Source organism: Perca flavescens, chromosome 2, assembly GCF_004354835.1.
Source record: "Perca flavescens isolate YP-PL-M2 chromosome 2, PFLA_1.0, whole genome shotgun sequence".
NCBI classification, from domain to species: Eukaryota; Metazoa; Chordata; class Actinopteri; order Perciformes; family Percidae; genus Perca; species Perca flavescens.
In genome coordinates this window covers 21,328,416-21,345,544 of record NC_041332.1, presented here as the reverse complement: position 1 = coordinate 21,345,544, position 17,129 = coordinate 21,328,416, and the positions used below count along the sequence as shown (strand labels likewise).

The following is a 17,129-nucleotide window of genomic DNA, read 5'->3' as shown; positions in this document are numbered from 1 at the left end:
TATCAAAGAGGAGGGTTTTCAGTTTACTCTTAAATGTGGTAACGGTGTCTGCCTCTCGAACCCCGACTGGGAGCTGGTTCCATAATACTGGAGCCTGATAGCTGAAGGCCCTGGCCCCAGTCTACTTCCAGAGACTCTAGGAACCATAAGTAGCCCCGCATTCTGGGAGCGCAGTGCTCTAGTGGGACAATAAGGTACTATGAGCTCTTCTAAGTATGATGGTGCTTGACCATTTAGAGCTTTGTAAGTCAGGAGGAGGATTTTAAATTCAATCCTATATTTCACTGGAAGCCAATGCAGAGAAGCTAATACAGGAGAAATATGATCTCTTCTCTTAGTTCTCGTCAGAACACGTGCTGCAGCATTCTGGATCAGTTGGAGAGTCTTAATGGACTTATTTGGGCAACCTGATAATAAGGAATTGCAGTAATCTAGTCTAGAAGTAACGAATGCATGGACTAGTTTTTCAGCATCGTTTTGAGACAGGATATTCCTAATTTTGGCAATGTTACGAAGATGGAAAAAGGCTATTCTTGAGGTTTGTTTTAAGTGGGCGTTGAAGGATATATCCTGATCAAAAATAACTCCTAGATTTCTGACAGCAGTGCTGGAGGCCAGGGTAATACCATCCAGAGTAACTATATCTTTCGAAAACGAAGTTCGGCGGTGCGTTGGTCCTATCACAATAAATTGTGGGTCATCCAGGATTTTATATCCTCAATACACGTTTGAAGTTAGTCTTCCTCTTCCATAAAGAATTGGTGACTGATGATGGCGATTTTAACCACTGATGATCGGGTGATGATAGGATTTATGTTATGCTGTATCTTGATGTAGCCTACATTGTATTATGTGAGCTTGCACGGTTGGTTGGGATTAAAAAGTTGGGATTAAAAACTAAAACAAGTAGAGAATCCAGAGCCAATGTGCCTAGTGGTGTATAAAACGACTTTGAGAAGTTTGAGATCTGTGCATAATCAATTAGGCTATATCTCCTCATTATCATACATTCACTCTTTAGTTTAAACCTTTAAGTTTTAGAGCTCCCCGTTACTGATTTGCATCTGCTTTGTTTTGATGAAGACAGATTGCTTGCAAGAGGAGGAGGAGGAGAAAGTTTAGAATGGGAGGCCAAAAAGTCTAAGATGAAGTCAGATGCGCAGCTTTTTTTTGTGAATGAAAGGGGAGAAGGGGGTCTGCTGTTCTGACCCATGCAGGCGGGCGAAGTAGAGCGCCTGTTGGGCCGCCGTGCCACCGGACACTCCGGACTATGACCTTGGACAGCAAGCGCATGGAGGAGACGGACCTTGACGTAGGGGGACAGACGGATGGTAGTGACGATCTGAAGACCACAGGTCTTTCAGTGATAAATACGAGTAATCCCGAGTTTGAGCAAAGCGCTTCATCCTTCGCTCCTCAAGTGCGGGAGGAGGGAGACTTTGCAGCCCGGCTAAAGGATGGTCCAGACAAGAGAACCGCCTCGGTGAAGCCTCCGTACTCGTACATCGCTCTCATCACCATGGCCATCCTCCAGAGCCCGAAAAAAAGACTCACCCTCAGTGAGATATGTGATTTTATCAGCCAGCGCTTTGCGTATTATCGGGAGAAGTTCCCTGCTTGGCAAAACTCAATCCGTCACAACTTGTCTCTAAATGACTGCTTTGTCAAAATGCCCCGGGAGCCTGGGAATCCTGGCAAGGGGAATTACTGGACACTGGATCCCATGTCGGCAGGAATGTTTGAAAACGGGAGTTTTCTTCGGCGGAGGAAACGCTTCAAGAGGCAACATTTCTATTTGGGGGCGTTGAAGGACTGCAGGGCGAAGGAGCGCAGCCTGATGCCCGTGTTTCCTCTCCTCGGAGGGCACAGGATGAGTTCTTGTCTCCAGGCTCCTGAGTTGTACCACGAACTGGGATTCAGAAGTCGACTAAGCCCCCACACTATTCCCAGCATCCCACCTGTAAGCAGCATCATACCTGCACTCTCCTCTCTCCTCTCCAACAATTTCCCCTCGTGTCGAACCTTTGAACATTTCGACCCGGGACGCTGCACGGCTGTCCCATCTCTGGCTCCAAACTGCTCGTTCGTTCCTCCTGTCTCGCTGCACGGAATGAACTACCCTGCTTCTCAGCTCTCCCATTTCCCTACTGGGATCCTAAAAGTTTCGTCTAATTTAATTTAATGTAGCTTAATGACGCCTTTCTTGAACGGAATCTTCTTATTCTTCGACTGAGAATAAACCCATGGTAGCCTACTTTATGTACACATACACTTTTTTATGCAAACATGCCTCCATATTTGTTTTTGAATTGATATTTTACAGTTATGTTTGGAATAGAACGTGGTGGAATTCAGAGTCTACAATGATTTAAATATCAGAGTTTATCGTCATACAATCAAATAGCATCGCTATACGATTCTTTTACATTTTGGTTGATTGTAGGCTATTACATATTTTCTTTCTCCTTGTTTCTACGAAATTAAGACTACATTTAACTGTAAGATTTGTGTAGAGTTTAAAAGAAGAAGAAATAAATCACAAAAGTAGGCTATTTATTCCATATTCTTAATATAGCCAAACTCAACACAAATAATTATGCCTATATACCAACAACAATAATAATATGCTTTCAAATATTTTTTGGGCAAAGGTGGCCATTTAATTTGTAAAGATCAGAATAAATTTAATTTTTAATACAAATAGGCCTACTGTAATAAATAAAAAAGTAGGCTAGTAGCCTATGTGTGAAATGCAGTTAGACCTTCTTGGAGCCAATAACAATCCAAATGTGCATGGTAAATGTTCAACCTATTCAATATGGCCTATGGATTTGCACAAACACAGCCTACTTACACTTATCTAAAATAAATGTAATTTGTTCAAATGTGACGACATTGCTGCGTTTATTTTGCTGTGGATGATGGATCAGATGTCAACACATGTTCTAAGCATGAACACATTTGATTTCTCCCTCCCTTGTTTATTGATTGTCCGTTTGAGTAGCCTATGTGATTTCTTCCACATCATGTTTGAAAGAGGTCTTTGCTTTAAAAACAGGCCTCCACATCACATCACACGCTGGCCTTGTCAGCCTCTGCAGCCTGAATAAGCAGCGCAGTGTTCAGCATGATTATCAAACACATCTGTTCATCTGGCCGTCAGGTAGGCTATTACAAGTTCAAACTGCACTGCAGGCTTTAATCGGCCTAATAGGTGCTGTTTGTTTTGTTATGTAGAAATATGAGTGGTAGAAGTGTGGGTGCTTTAAGGGAGGAAAGATTCAGATCGTTGAGAAAAAGTAGCAACACCACAACTGAAAAATACACAATCAAGATTTGTTTAAGTACGGTAAATGTATGACCAGTAGGCTAAAATGTAGTTACTGAATAACTAAAGGTAAGGCTAGTCACCATGCAGATTGGCCCTTTGTTCTGAGAGATGCATCACTATTTTACGTGAAGTTTATCTGTTAGTTCGTTATAAATAAATGCATAAAGCTGTATGGGTTTACATGCAAAATGTTATTTGTTAATGTTTGAGGAAACTCCATCCGATGGCTGTAGTTACTTGAGTTAAAAGTACAATATTTAGTTCATATCTGTGTTTGTAAGAGATTATAGTTTGTAAAACAAGGTGAGTGTGTAAGCAGGTGTAAGCATATGTTGACACTGGTAAGAAGAAGCAGTATCATGGGCTAATGAGAGATTAGAACAAATCTGCAGTGTTTTGATTGTTAATCTGCTTTCCTGCAGAGTCCTCTTGCCATTAATGCAAAATAACATTCCGTACAAGAGGAAACTCAAACTTTACATGAAATATCTAATGTGTTATAAAACCATGCAATCCATTGTATATTTTAGTCTTAAAGTTTCTATATTTTACAAATTAAAACATGAGGTGCAAGGAGATTAACACAGCTAAGGACGTAGGAACAATTTTTGCACTATTACTTTGATCAACCCCAGACGAACAAATGTATAAAGGAAATCTTTCCAGGGATGTAGCTGCTGGTGTAAGTGTCATGTGGCTCATCTGTAAACAGATGCCTTCCACCTAAATAACTCCTTAGGGACGAATTTGCTTTATTCAATTACAGCACACAGTCCTGTTTCTCTCTTTGAAAAAAAAAAAAGATCTTCATATATCTCCATGGAGTATGGCCCATTAAAGTCAGTCAGTGAAGCATGAGGTGGGCCGCAGCATGAGCCCTGTGACAGGAAATGTGACGGAGTGTGTATATTTGAAGAAAGAGAGGACCCCACTCCAATCCCTAAAACCTGGACTGGACAGACGACAGAGACATATAACAGCAGAGCCACCCATGAGCTCATAATATATGTATATAGACGAAAAGTTAAAAAGTCAAACTTTTCACTTACATTCTTAAAGGCTAATTTTAATTTAGTATCCTACATTGACATTTAGACTTACTATAAGCATTTTTTTTAATCATAATTAACTTTTCATTTTCTTCATCTATTTATTCTTTTACTGGCTAAAAAAGATTATGTAATACAAAAGTTCACAAGAGTGAGTGTAACATGTCCATTACGCAGAGAGGGAATGACGAACATAAGGTCAAGGTAACAATGCAGTTTATTTCTACTGACAACTTTTCATCCAAACAGACATGCTCAGAATTGCTTGATAGAGCCTGAACTATCTTTCAGAGGTGTGGATGTGCTAGGAACAAATGAGTCTGATTATAGCCAGGGCTTTGGGGAATAGGACCACAACAAAAGCATAAAATGAGACAATTGCAGAAATTGTCCAATTTTCTCCAGCTGTGTTTAGCCTCCAAACAAGCGGACACTTACAGCGGCCAACACAGAGAGCCAGATATATGACGTAATCAGCTCACCCTCAGTCCCCCGTTAACTGATCCAACATCTTTGAGAATTTGTCTTTGTGTGCAAGCTGCAGTTTCTTGGTCAACAAACAAAACGCAAAGGGCGATCAAGAGCAACGCATGGCCGCTACAGGCTCTGTGACATTTGGTTTCAATTCATCTTTTTTTATTCTCCTGCAACTTCCTCCTGGCATTTGTGCTGTTTTCATTCTTTCCCACCCTGTACCACCTAAACTATTAACATGACCGAAAGGACAATTTCACTCAAATGACAAAATACATATCTTATCGCTCAACCTAAGCATAAAAATATTTATTTTAAATTTTAATTCAGTTAATTTGCTGGATAATACACTAAGTTTACATACTGTTTTCCAGTAGTCTACAGTCATACTAGCTGCTATGTGGGGCTGTAGGCATAGCACTGCTTTGAGCTAAATGCTACAATCAGCATGCTAACAGGCTAATATTTAACAGGTATAACGTTTTAGGCTGTTCCCATGAACCATACGTACTGTACACATATACTGTAGCTACAAAAAGTTAAGGACTGTAATTTTTAAGCATTGAATGTTTATTCATTTAGATTAGCATGTTGTCATGCTACCATACATTTCTAAACACAAATTGTACTATTGTCCAGATCTCAGTTTACATTTAAAAGAATTTAAACATGTATAGACTTTTTTGTTCCCAAATAAGTAAATCAATTTCCGGCCTAGTCCACATATACACATTTTTTGTGTGAAAACTGTGTTTTCCCTGCACACAAGTACTGTTTTAAAAAAATCTCCAAATGAAAATGCAAAAAAACAATAAAAATGCTGTCAAGAGCATGCCAAACCAACAGGCGGCGATGTAACCCTAACCTTAAAGCCATGCTGGCCAATCAGAAGCCTGAAGAAGAGCTATTATCGGAAAGCTACCTGGCTGCAATGGTATTGTCGGTACCTGATCTGTGCTGATCTGCACGATCCGTCCTGCGCATGCGCAAGATGATAATCCTGTTTTACGAGTTCTCTTAATACATCCATGGGATTTACGACACTGCACGATCTGTCGTAGTTGTAGCGGTCTGCTGTTAGCCTCATGGATGTATTAAGAGAACGGTTGGCCTCCACCAGGAAGCTAACGCTAGTTTAGCTAACAGCTAATTCGGCTAACCGCTAGCTGCCAGCTTGATTCAGTCTAAAATAACGTTAACTCGAAACTAAACACTGGGAAAAGCAGGCTACAGCTAAATTAAGACTTTACAGTAATAACAATAGACAAATATTGATTGATTGTATTTTAAATGAGCACAAATAAAGTAGAACTGACGTAACAGCTGTTATATATTTTAATGGTTATTTTCAGGTTTGAGGGTCTTTTACATGCTGTCTCAGCTAACGGTAGCCAAATTAGCTGGAAGCGTGGAACAGATCGTGCAGTATCGTAAATCCTCGTACAACAGGATTATCATCTGTGCATGCACGAACATCTTGCGCAAGCGCAGGACGGATCGTGCAGGCAGCACGGATTGGGTACCGACAGGTGCATTTATCGCTCAAGTCCTCCAAAACAATAGGATCCAAAGGAGTATTTCATTAAAGCTGTAGTGCGTAGTTTCTGTCTCCCCCATGAGGAATTTCTAAGCAATGATAACAAAACTAGTGGCAAATCCACATTATACAAGCCTTCCGTGATCGAGCGCCACCCCCACCCCTCCTCCACGCAGTTGCTAGTAGCCAGAGAGGATACAGAGGATTAAAAAAACATTATGGACTCTTCAGAAGAGGTAATTGTCTTTGCTAGATTTTCTGTGCCCAATTAACTTTGTATCAAATCATTTGGCAATGGCTTGAATGTAACAGACGTTCATAGTCCATAGTTGTACACCCTACACGCGCAGGCTAAAGACAGCCAGAGCAAGTGCTGCTCAGAGCTCAACTTCGGTAAAGTTAGAAAGATATTCACAGATTCGAACTTCCGGGATCAATTACTCTACAGCGAAAGGTTATTAAATCACAAACGACGCATCTTTCCTACCGTAGTAAGGTAAACAGCGAGCTACAAACTCATTTTCATCAAAACGAGCCGCCCTCAACCTGGAGAAATAACATCTCTACAAGCAGCTGGCGGTGAGACGACAGTAAGACAAGTGCTTATAGGGACCGTCTACAAACTACAACACCGCGAGATACAACAAAAATATTGATTAATTAAATTATTAAATAAGGTAGTGTCTCCAAACTTACCTCAAATATGCTATTTGTAGTACAGCACTTAGTAATTCATATTCATATTCATATGCATAGTCATAATTTTGGGGAATATTTTTTGTCAAAAACATTAAATATTATGATAATTATTATTATAATTAGTGTTCTGCTGGTTGTACTCACTTCTGGTTGTAAATCACTTACTTTTCAAAAATAGGCATATGCATAATTGTGGGGAATATCTTTTGCCATAATTTTTTTTAATATATGTCATAATTACAAAGAGACATGGAACTATTCCACACATAGAACCCCAGATTTAGTCTCAGAAATCTGGTCACCTTACCTTATCTGCTTCATGTATGCTTCACCAACAGTAGCTCATTCATCGGTTGTTTGGCTACCAGCTGACTAATAACGTCATAAAGTCATGAATACATGTACATTATAACCACCACCACCACAAGTTTTAAAACTAGATTTTGTTACAGGGTCCCTCTTCAAGAAATCAGGCAATAAAGCAGGGCAAACCTTAAAGCCTTCATCCCGTAAGTTAATAATGCACTTTTGTGCATATTCTACCACATTACCAGATATTTAAATGAACACAAACCAACTGTCACACAGTAAAGTCATACTTGGTTACATGGTTGTTGTACCAATCCGACCTGTTTATTCATTGAAAACAGGAAACAGAAGTTTCCCACTTTTCTTTTAATCAGTAAAACAGCACTTTCCCTCGACTGATAAGAAAACCTAATGTGAAGGGATTTCTTTTTTACATCATGAATCCTAGGAAATCACATTGATTTGTCATTAATAGAGATTTTGGAAAGTATGCTTATTCACTTCTTTTTTTTTGCCAAGAGTTAGATGAGATGATTAATACCACTCTCATGTTTCATAAAGTATGGAGCAAGAGCCAGGAAAACTTTATTTAACTAATTTATCTTTAATAAACTAGGGATGTGGTGTTAATGCTATACTGTAAGAAGTGACTATTATGGGTGTTGAACTAACTGTTGTTTTGTAAAAGTTTTTTTGTTTTTTCAATCAAACAAAAGTCCCCGTGCCTTATTTAGAAAACCAATAAAGAACATGCTTACATTCTTGTTTTATTCTTTACATTTAACATAAAACATAAACTCTTTGTCAATATAGGATCTTTGAAATTACACATCAGAAGTATTATATGTTAGTACAGTATCATACAACATACATTTTATTGATTGTTACATCTGAAATCACAATCCATCATTTTAATGGATAGTAATCATAATATTGATTGTAAATTATTACTCAACACTTAAAATATATTCAGCAGTGTCAAAAAGCATTTCAGTGGAATAGTATTACTTGTATTACACAACAGGTTTCATATGAGGAACACAAAATGTGTCATGTCAAGTAAAGCAATTATTTTTACTCTCCAATGCCCTGCTTGATGTCTTTGTAGTCAAAAACCTTAATGGCTATCTGTTCAGTTTCACGATGCTTCCCACACTCCATAAGACATGCAAACCAACCGTCATCAATGTAAGCCAGGTCGGAGTAACCACTGGGTCCACGGTAAATGATGTAGGGTTTGCTCCATGCATTTGAGCTGCCTGGAGATGTATTCAGATACACTCCTAGATTTACCCTTTTGGACTTATCGCTTGGGTGGCTGAAGAGCAGCCACTTGTTTGGGCTCTGGCTTTGGTTAGTAGATTCACTCTGAGCTGGAAAGGAGACCACACTTCCCTGACAGCCTCCACCTGTTTCCACAAGATTTCTGCCCAGCTTGGTAAATTCATCTCCATTATTTTTACTGACAGCTTCTACTCGATAGCATCCCTTATTGCGGGCATTGCAGTAGATGAAGCTGTTGTCTGTATCATCAAAAAACTCTGCCATTTCACATTCAATTGACTCATTTTGTAACATTTTTCCAAATTGCCATGTATCGCCCTTATCGTCACTATACAAGGAGAGTGCATATGGAATAGGCTTACATGTGCTACAACAGCATAAGCAGGAGCCAGAAGCATAAGCATAAACTGGTACAATCAATCTACCACCCTCTGTTTGAAGACCATGGCCTGGCCCAACAGCAAATGTGGCCCACTGTTGGATTTCATCAAGTGACTCGGTCAAATCAGTCACGTCACTCCAACTTTGGCCAGCATCTTTAGTTGTAACATAGCAGAGACGAGCCTTGTTGCAGCCCGAAGCTATCTGCTGCTGCTCTGAGACAGTTCCTTCAACACATATGAAAAACAGGAAAAGTGTTTTGCTGGTCTTCTCATAAACCGGGCATGGGTTCATCGGACGGTGTCCATCAAGGCGTGCCTTCACCAGTTCAGAGATTGGCTCTGACCACTAAAAAAGATATTACTCAAATGTTAAAAAACAAAAAACAAAGCCTGGATAAAGTTGAAAAGAATATCATCACAATGTACCAATAAAACAGTTGCTTGAGATAATTACCTCAATTGTCACTTCCTGAGTGGTTTCATCCTGGTTGATCGTTCCTGACTTTAAGACCAGCGCCAGTCCGCTGGTATCATCTGAAGTCCTCCGCTTCTCTGCAAAGGCCATAAGGAGTTTTCTGTCTCTGTCGTAGAAGAGAGCAGGAATCCTGTACACTTCTTGTTCAAAGACAGTTTTCTCTAGTTTGTTGTCCATTGTTGAGTAAAATCATCCAGTATAAGAAAGGAAGACACGCAGCTTTCTCCTTCAGAGTTATGAAAGTTTGCCTTCTGTTTTTATATCAGGCTGGGTGGTGCATTCTGTGAATGAGGAAGGAGTCTTTCTTGGACAATGGGAAAATCATAATCCAAACACTTTTTGCAGGTGAACGAACAGACCAGGAAACAGATGTTTCCTACTTTTCTTTTAATCAGTAAAACAGCACTTTCCCTCAACTGATAAGATAACCTAATGTGAAGGGATTTTTTTTTACATCATAAATACTAAGAAATCACATTGATTTGTCATTAATAGAGATTTTGGAAAGTATGCTAATTCACTTCTTTTTTTTTGCCAAGAGTTAGATGAGATGATTAATACCACTCTCATGTTTCATAAAGTATGGAGCAAGAGCCAGGAAAACTTTATTTAACTAATTTATCTTTAATAAACTAGGGATGTGGTGTTAATGCTATACTGTAAGAAGTGACTATTATGGGTGTTGAACTAACTGTTGTTTTGTAAAAGTTTTTTTGTTTTTTCAATCAAACAAAAGTCCCCGTGCCTTATTTAGAAAACCAATAAAGAACATGCTTACATTCTTGTTTTATTCTTTACATTTAACATACAACATAAACTCTTTGTCAATATAGGATCTTTGAAATTACACATCAGAAGCATTATATGTTAGTACAGTATCATACAACATACATTTTATTGATTGTTACATCTGAAATCACAATCCATCATTTTAATGGATAGTAATCATAATATTGATTGTAAATTATTACTCAACACTTCTCATAAACCGGGCATGGGTTCATCGGATGATGTCCATCAAGGCGTGCCTTCACCAGTTCAGAAATCGGCTCTGACCACTATAAAAGATATTACTCAAATGTTAAAAAACAAAAAACAAAGCCTGGATAAAGTTGAAAAGAATATCATCACAATGTACCAATAAAACAGTTGCTTGAGATAATTACCTCAATTGTCACTTCATGAGTGGTTTCATCCTGGTTGATCGTTCCTGACTTTAAGACCAGCGCCAGTCCGCTGGCATCATCTGAAGTCCTCCGCTTCTCTGCAAAGGCCATAAGGAGTTTTCTGTCTCTGTCGTAGAAGAGAGCAGGAATCCTGTACACTTCTTATTTGTTGGATTTAAAGACAGTTTCGGGTGCGATGCCACATGGGTGGCAGTGAAGGTCAGGGGCCTCGACGGACCAGACCCGGGCAGCAGACGCTGGCTCTGGGGACGTGGAACGTCACCTCTCTGTGGGGGAAGGAGCCGGAACTGGTGCGGGAGGTGGAGCGCTACCGGTTAGATCTGGTGGGGCTTACCTCTACGCACAGTCTTGGTTCTGGAACCATACTCCTGGATAGGGGTTGGACTCTTTTCTTCTCCGGAGTTGCCCAGGGTGTGAGGCGCCGGGCGGGTGTGGGGATACTCACAAGTCCCCGGCTGGCGCCGCTGTGTTGGAGTTTACCCCAGTGGACGAGAGGGTCGCCTCCCTCGCCTGCGGGTTGTGGGGAAAACTCTGACTGTTGTTTGTGCATATGCACCAAACAGGAGTTCGGAGTATTCGGCCTTCTTGGAGACCTTGACTGGAGTCCTGCATGGGGCTCCAGTGGGGACTCCATTGTTCTGCTGGGGGACTTCAACGCACACGTGGGCAATGATGGAGACACCTGGAGGCGTGATTGGGAGGAACGGCCTCCTGATCTAAACCAGAGTGGTTGTTTGTTGTTGGACTTCTGTGCTAGTCATGGATTGTCTATAACGAACACCATGTTCGAACATAGGGATGCTCATAAGTGTACCTGGTACCAGAGCACCCTAGGCCAAGGTCAATGATCGATTTCATAATCGTTTCATCTGATCTGAGGCCGTATGTTTTGGACACTTTCGGGTGAAGAGAGGGGCAGAGCTGTCAACCGATCACCATCTGGTGGTGAGTTGGGTCAGAGGGTGGGGAAGACTCTGGACAGACCTGGTAAGCCCAAACGTGTAGTGCGGGTAAATTGGGAACGTCTGGAGGAGGCCCCTGTCCAACAGACTTTCAACTCACACCTCCGGGCGGAGCTTTTCGTGCATCCCTGTGGAGGCTGGGGGCATTGAACCCGAGTGGACAATGTTCAAAGTTTCCATTGCTGAAGCTGCAGCGAGGAGCTGTGGTCTTAGGGTCTTAGGTGCCTCAAGGGGCGGTAACCCACGAACACCGTGGTGGACAACGGTGGTCAGGGAAGCCGTCCGACTGAAGAAGGAGTCTTTCCGGATATGTTATCCCGGAGGACTCGGAGGCAGTTGCAGGGTACCGAAGGGCCGAAGGGCTGCAGCCTCTGCCGTGAAAGAGGCAAAGCAGCGGGTGTGGGAGAAGTTTGGAGAAGACATGGAGAAGGACTTTCGGTCGGCACCAAAGTGCTTCTGGAAAACTGTTCGCCACCTCAGGAGGGGGGAAGCGGGGAACCATCCAAGCTGTGTACAGTAAGGATGGGACACTGTTGACCTCAACTGAGGAGGTAATAGGGCGGTGGAAGGAGCACTTTGCAGAACTCCTGAATCCGACTAATACGCCCTCTATGTTAGAGGCAGAGCTGGAGGATAATGGGGATTGTCGTCGATTTCCCAGGCGGAAGTCACTGATGTAGTCAAACAACTACACAGTGGCAAAGCCCCGGGGATTGATGAGATCCGTCCAGAAATGCTCAAGGCTCTGGGTGTGGAGGGGCTGTCCTGGTTGACACGCCTTTTCAACATTGCGTGGAAGTCTGGGACGGTGCCAAAGGAGTGGCAGACTGGGGTGGTGGTTCCCCTTTTTAAAAGGGGGACCAGAGGGTGTGTGCCAATTATAGGGGTATCACACTTCTCAGCCTCCCTGGTAAAGTCTACTCCAAGGTGCTGGAAAGGAGGGTTCGGCCAATAGTCGAACCTCGGGTTGAGGAGGAACAATGCGGATTCCGTCCTGGTCGTGGAACAACGGACCAGCTCTTCACTCTCGCAAGGATCCTGGAGGGAGCCTGGGAGTATGCCCAACCGGTCTACATGTGTTTTGTGGATTTGGAGAAGGCGTATGACCGGGTCCCCGGGAGATACTGTGGGAGGTGCTGCGGGAGTATGGGGTGAGGGGTCTCTTCTCAGGGCCATCCAATCTCTGTACAACCAAAGCGAGAGCTGTGTCCGGGTTCTCGGTAGTAAGTCGGACTCTTTTCAGGTGAGGGTTGGCCTCCGCCAGGGCTGCGCTTTGTCACCAATCCTGTTTGTAGTATTTATGGACAGGATATCGAGGCGTAGTCGGGGTGGGGAGGGGTTGCAGTTTGGTGGGCTGGGGATCTCATCGCTGCTCTTTGCAGATGATGTGGTCCTGATGGCATCATCGGCCTGCGACCTTCAGCACTCACTGGATCGGTTCGCAACCGAGTGTGAAGCGGTTGGGATGAGGATCAGCACCTCTAAATCTGAGGCCATGGTTCTCAGCAGGAAACCGATGGAATGCCTTCTCCAGGTAGGGAATGAGTCCTTACCCCAAGTGAAGGAGTTCAAGTATCTTGGGGTTGTGTTCGCGAGTGAGGGGACAATGGAGCGGGAGATTGGTCGGAGAATCGGGCGCAGCGGGTGCGGTATTGCATTCAATCTATCGCACCGTTGTGACGAAAAGAGAGCTTAGCCAGAAGGCAAAGCTCTCGATCTACCGGTCAGTTTTCGTTCCTACCCTCACCTATGGTCATGAAGGCTGGGTCATGACCGAAAGAACGAGATCCAGGGTACAAGCGGCTGAAATGGGTTTCCTCAGGAGGGTGGCTGGCGTCTCCCTTAGAGATAGGGTGAGAAGCTCACTCATCCGTGAGGAGCTCGGAGTAGAGCCGCTGCTCCTTTGCGTCGAAAGGAGCCAGTTGAGGTGGTTCGGGCATCTGGTAAGGATGCCCCCTGGGCGCCTCCCTAGGGAGGTGTTCCAGGCACGTCCAGCTGGGAGGAGGCCTCGGGGAAGACCCAGGACTAGGTGGAGGGATTATATCTCCAACCTGGCCTGGGAACGCCTCGATCCCCAGTCGGAGCTGGTTAATGTTGCTCGGGAAAGGGAAGTTTGGGGTCCCCTGCTGGAGCTGCTCCCCCCGCGACCCGACACCGGATAAGCGGACGAAGATGGATGGATGGATGAAAGACAGTTTTCTCTTCTTTCACTAATTCATATTGACGTGAGGGTTTGTTGCCCATGGTTGAGTAAAATCATCCAGTATAAGAAAGAATGTTAAAAAATAACATATCACCTCCTAGATATATCAAAGGAAAGAAATCTAAAACAGTGAATAGAAGAATAAAGTTCTTATTATTAATGCTACACTTAATTTGATGCAGTTTCGGCTTGTATCATCTAAAACCTCTGCCATTTCACATTTGCATGGTTATGCAGAACTGTCCAAAATCAGTGGTTTTTCTGATGAGTGAGTTGGTAACATGGCTGCAGGGTATTCCATGGTGTCTATTTGACTGATGGGAACAGCAATCTTGACATTGGTCCAGCCATTGACAGGCTCAGCTTAATATTCTAAGTGTCTGATAACATTATGGAAAGGATTCTAAGGAAGTAGAGCTTTCTGTTAAAAACATCCGTGAAATGGCGTTTGTGTTCCCAGACTCCATGTAAATAAAAAGTAAGTTTAGCATCATAAAATACACTTCATTCAAAGTTGACAAAACAAAATAAAACTATGAAAAGCCATTTTGGGTCGTCTTTCCATGTTTCCAACTATCACAACTCTAGTATTGGTTGAAATAAACACATAGTTTACCAAAAACAAATATGTTGACTCTATACACTAAAAGTATTGCTTTTTTTGAATGGAGTCTGGTGGGTTTAGCGCTAGTGACCACAGAGCTGTTTCTGGTTAATCAGAAAGGTCTTAAAAAGGTTTTAAAAAGGCCTATCACTGTAGGGATCCTTTCCATAATGTTGTCAGACTAATAATCTAAGCCTGTCAGTTGCTGGTAGTTACAGCGTCCACACTTAATACTTCAAAAGTCTGTTGTTCCTATCAGTCACTTACACACAAAAATATAGGAAAATAGAGTCCAGGACTCCGGCTTGAAATTTTTTTTCACTCAGACCAACTCTCAACAATAGGCCATATGCCACATTGGACACTGCTATTTGAATTGCTACTCTTATGCAATGAATGCTAAACTCTTAGATAAGGTCATAGTGGCTCAGTTCCTGGAAAGGCCAGTCTTTAATTTCCACTTGTCCACCTCCCACAACACATCGACCAGTTCCTAACACAGAAACTCACTTCTCCACATTCAAACCATGCCCTGCAATATGGCAATGTTGTTAAGCCAGCTGTACTGTCACACTCAGCAGTTGTACAGTTACAGTTTGCAGGTGACTGTTCAGGCCTTTCCTCATTCAAATCAAGGACAGAAATCAATAAATAAACAAAAAGAGGAGACATCCTTTACCTTGAGATTTTACCATTTGCGTTTGATGCAATAGCTCATCCCTGTTTTTATTTAAGAATAGCAGATACATCTTCAACTTGCAAATTAACTTTGTGTTAAATGAAATGTACAACTCTGCCCCACTATTAGACCTCTGCACTCACCAAGGACACACTGCTCTCTGCATTGGTACAATGTTGGCATTAGATGAAAATTGCTGTTTTATTTTGTCAGATTATGTCTGGTCATAAAGGCTACATGAAAAGGCCTAATAGGGAAGTGATCTTTTTTTCTTACAATTTCTGGTGGGTTAAAGCTCAACCAATCAAATCAATTCTGAAATAGGACTGTGTGAGATCTGTTGCTTCAGCAGTGCATACAGTAATGTGTTGTATGCTGTACCATGTGCCACCCTGCAGCCCATAAATATCACAAATATCCCCCTTTCCTCTCCTCCTCCAACTTCTCCTCCCTCCAAACTGCTCTACCCTGCTGCTCTGTATCCACTCCTGCTTCCAGTGCTCATAAAAAAACTGGAGCTGACAGGTGCTGGAGATCCAAGCCAGGGAAACAAGAGTTTGGAGGGATCATTAATAAGCTCTGGCTTGATAACGCTTAAATATTTTTGGATCAAACAAATCTCTACTTTAGATTTTTTCCAAATATATACACATAACAACTGCCATTAAAGTGCTCATATTATGCTCATTTTCAGGTTTATAATTGTATTTAGAAGTTATATCAGAATAGGTTTACATGGTTTAATTTTCAAAAAACACCATATTTTTGTGCAGCTCCTCTTTTCACCCTGTGTGTTGAGCGCTCTGTTTTAGCTACAGAGTGAGGCATCTCACTTCTGTTCCATCTTTATTCGGAGTCGCACATGTGCAGTAGCTAGGTAAGGACTACTACCCAGTCAGAAGCAGACTATGAGGGCGTGCCACGCTAGCAGCTAGGCGAGCATTATAACGTGTGTTACTTTGTAACGCACGTTCGTCACGGAATTAAAGACTGGACTACAATAGAGCTGTTTGGAGCAGTTTGTGAACAGTGTTTTCTGTTGGAGATGGTAAGTCCCTTTGGGGCGGACTTTGGGCCTTTTCACTTTGTAAACCTATAACATGCACAAAAAAGATATATAAGCCAAAAACCATAATATGAGCAATTTAAATTCAAACTGACTGATTTTAACTGTTTTTTATAACAAAACTGGGAGATCTGAAGCAGCAAAAACAAACAGCTATGAAGTGTTTTGGATTGGAACAAATTCTCCCATACCGATGTCCTAGCCAGACCTAATTTGGGGTGTTGGTAGCAGGAAGGAGAAGTAAGACAGCAAGGTCAGTATCAATAGCAGCTTTGTTATTTTTGTAGAAGACTCATCTCCTTCCTCTTCCTCCATCTCCTCCACCCATCTTGCCTCTACTCTTTCTCTGAATTGGCCAGCTCTGGATGTGTCTGCCACCGTTTGGAGAAGTTAGAAAGAGTCCAATGACTTGGAGGTTTTCTGCTGTTGTGTTGTGTTGACAAGCCTCCCATCGGAGCATGCAGCTAAGGACCACCCTGGTTGCCTCAAGTCTCGTAAAAGCTCTTTCCTCTGCTCATATGTGAAGCTTGTGAACTTCTCAGCTGCTTTGTTCTCTTTGTTCATTTTGTCTCTGTGCATCATGCTGGTGTTGCAAGTTGTTAATGAATGACAAATCCTCATTACATCACCATGAAAATAATAATCACCATCACTATTGTTCAGCTAGCCTTCTCACGTGGAATGGATTATTTTGTGAATGTAGAATATGTACAAGCACAGAACAGCAGAAGAAGGAGGACTCTACAAGTGGATGCTAGGATAGGGGTGGGATTTAAATGCCATGGGAACAGCAGTAGGGGCGGCAGCTGTAGCACCAAATGCCATGTGCAGCAAAAGAGGTAGCAGAGCACTGGCAATTTACATATATGGCCATGATTAAAAGGGTG

General features: G+C 42.2%; 2 protein-coding genes across 2 annotated transcripts; one reads left to right on the top strand and one right to left on the bottom strand.

The window, feature by feature from the left end:
- The first annotated feature begins 1,155 nt into the window (after positions 1-1,155).
- Positions 1,156-2,461, top strand: LOC114573977 (forkhead box protein D2). Its single transcript, XM_028606245.1, has one exon. It carries the CDS (start codon positions 1,271-1,273, stop codon positions 2,180-2,182), a length of 912 nt encoding a protein of 303 aa, XP_028462046.1. The 5' UTR covers positions 1,156-1,270; the 3' UTR covers positions 2,183-2,461.
- Positions 2,462-8,294: 5,833 nt separating this feature from the next.
- On the bottom strand, positions 8,295-9,756 carry LOC114573962 (sialidase-3-like). The gene is made up of 2 exons (XM_028606223.1): positions 9,521-9,756; positions 8,295-9,412 (listed from the first exon to the last, which is right to left on the bottom strand). Exons 1-2 carry the CDS (start codon positions 9,716-9,718, stop codon positions 8,474-8,476), a joined length of 1,137 nt encoding a protein of 378 aa, XP_028462024.1. The 5' UTR covers positions 9,719-9,756; the 3' UTR covers positions 8,295-8,473.
- Positions 9,757-17,129: the final 7,373 nt, after the last annotated feature.

Excerpts from the sequence above, each read along its gene's own strand:
- LOC114573977 (XM_028606245.1), top strand. The coding sequence starts at position 1,271 with ATGACCTTGGACAGCAAGCGCATGGAGGAGACGGACCTTGACGTAGGG.
- LOC114573962 (XM_028606223.1), bottom strand. The coding sequence starts at position 9,718 with ATGGACAACAAACTAGAGAAAACTGTCTTTGAACAAGAAGTGTACAGG. Across the intron at positions 9,413-9,520 it reads CTCAGGAAGTGACAATTGAG|TGGTCAGAGCCAATCTCTGA; the intron begins GTAATTATCTCA and ends TATCTTTTTTAG.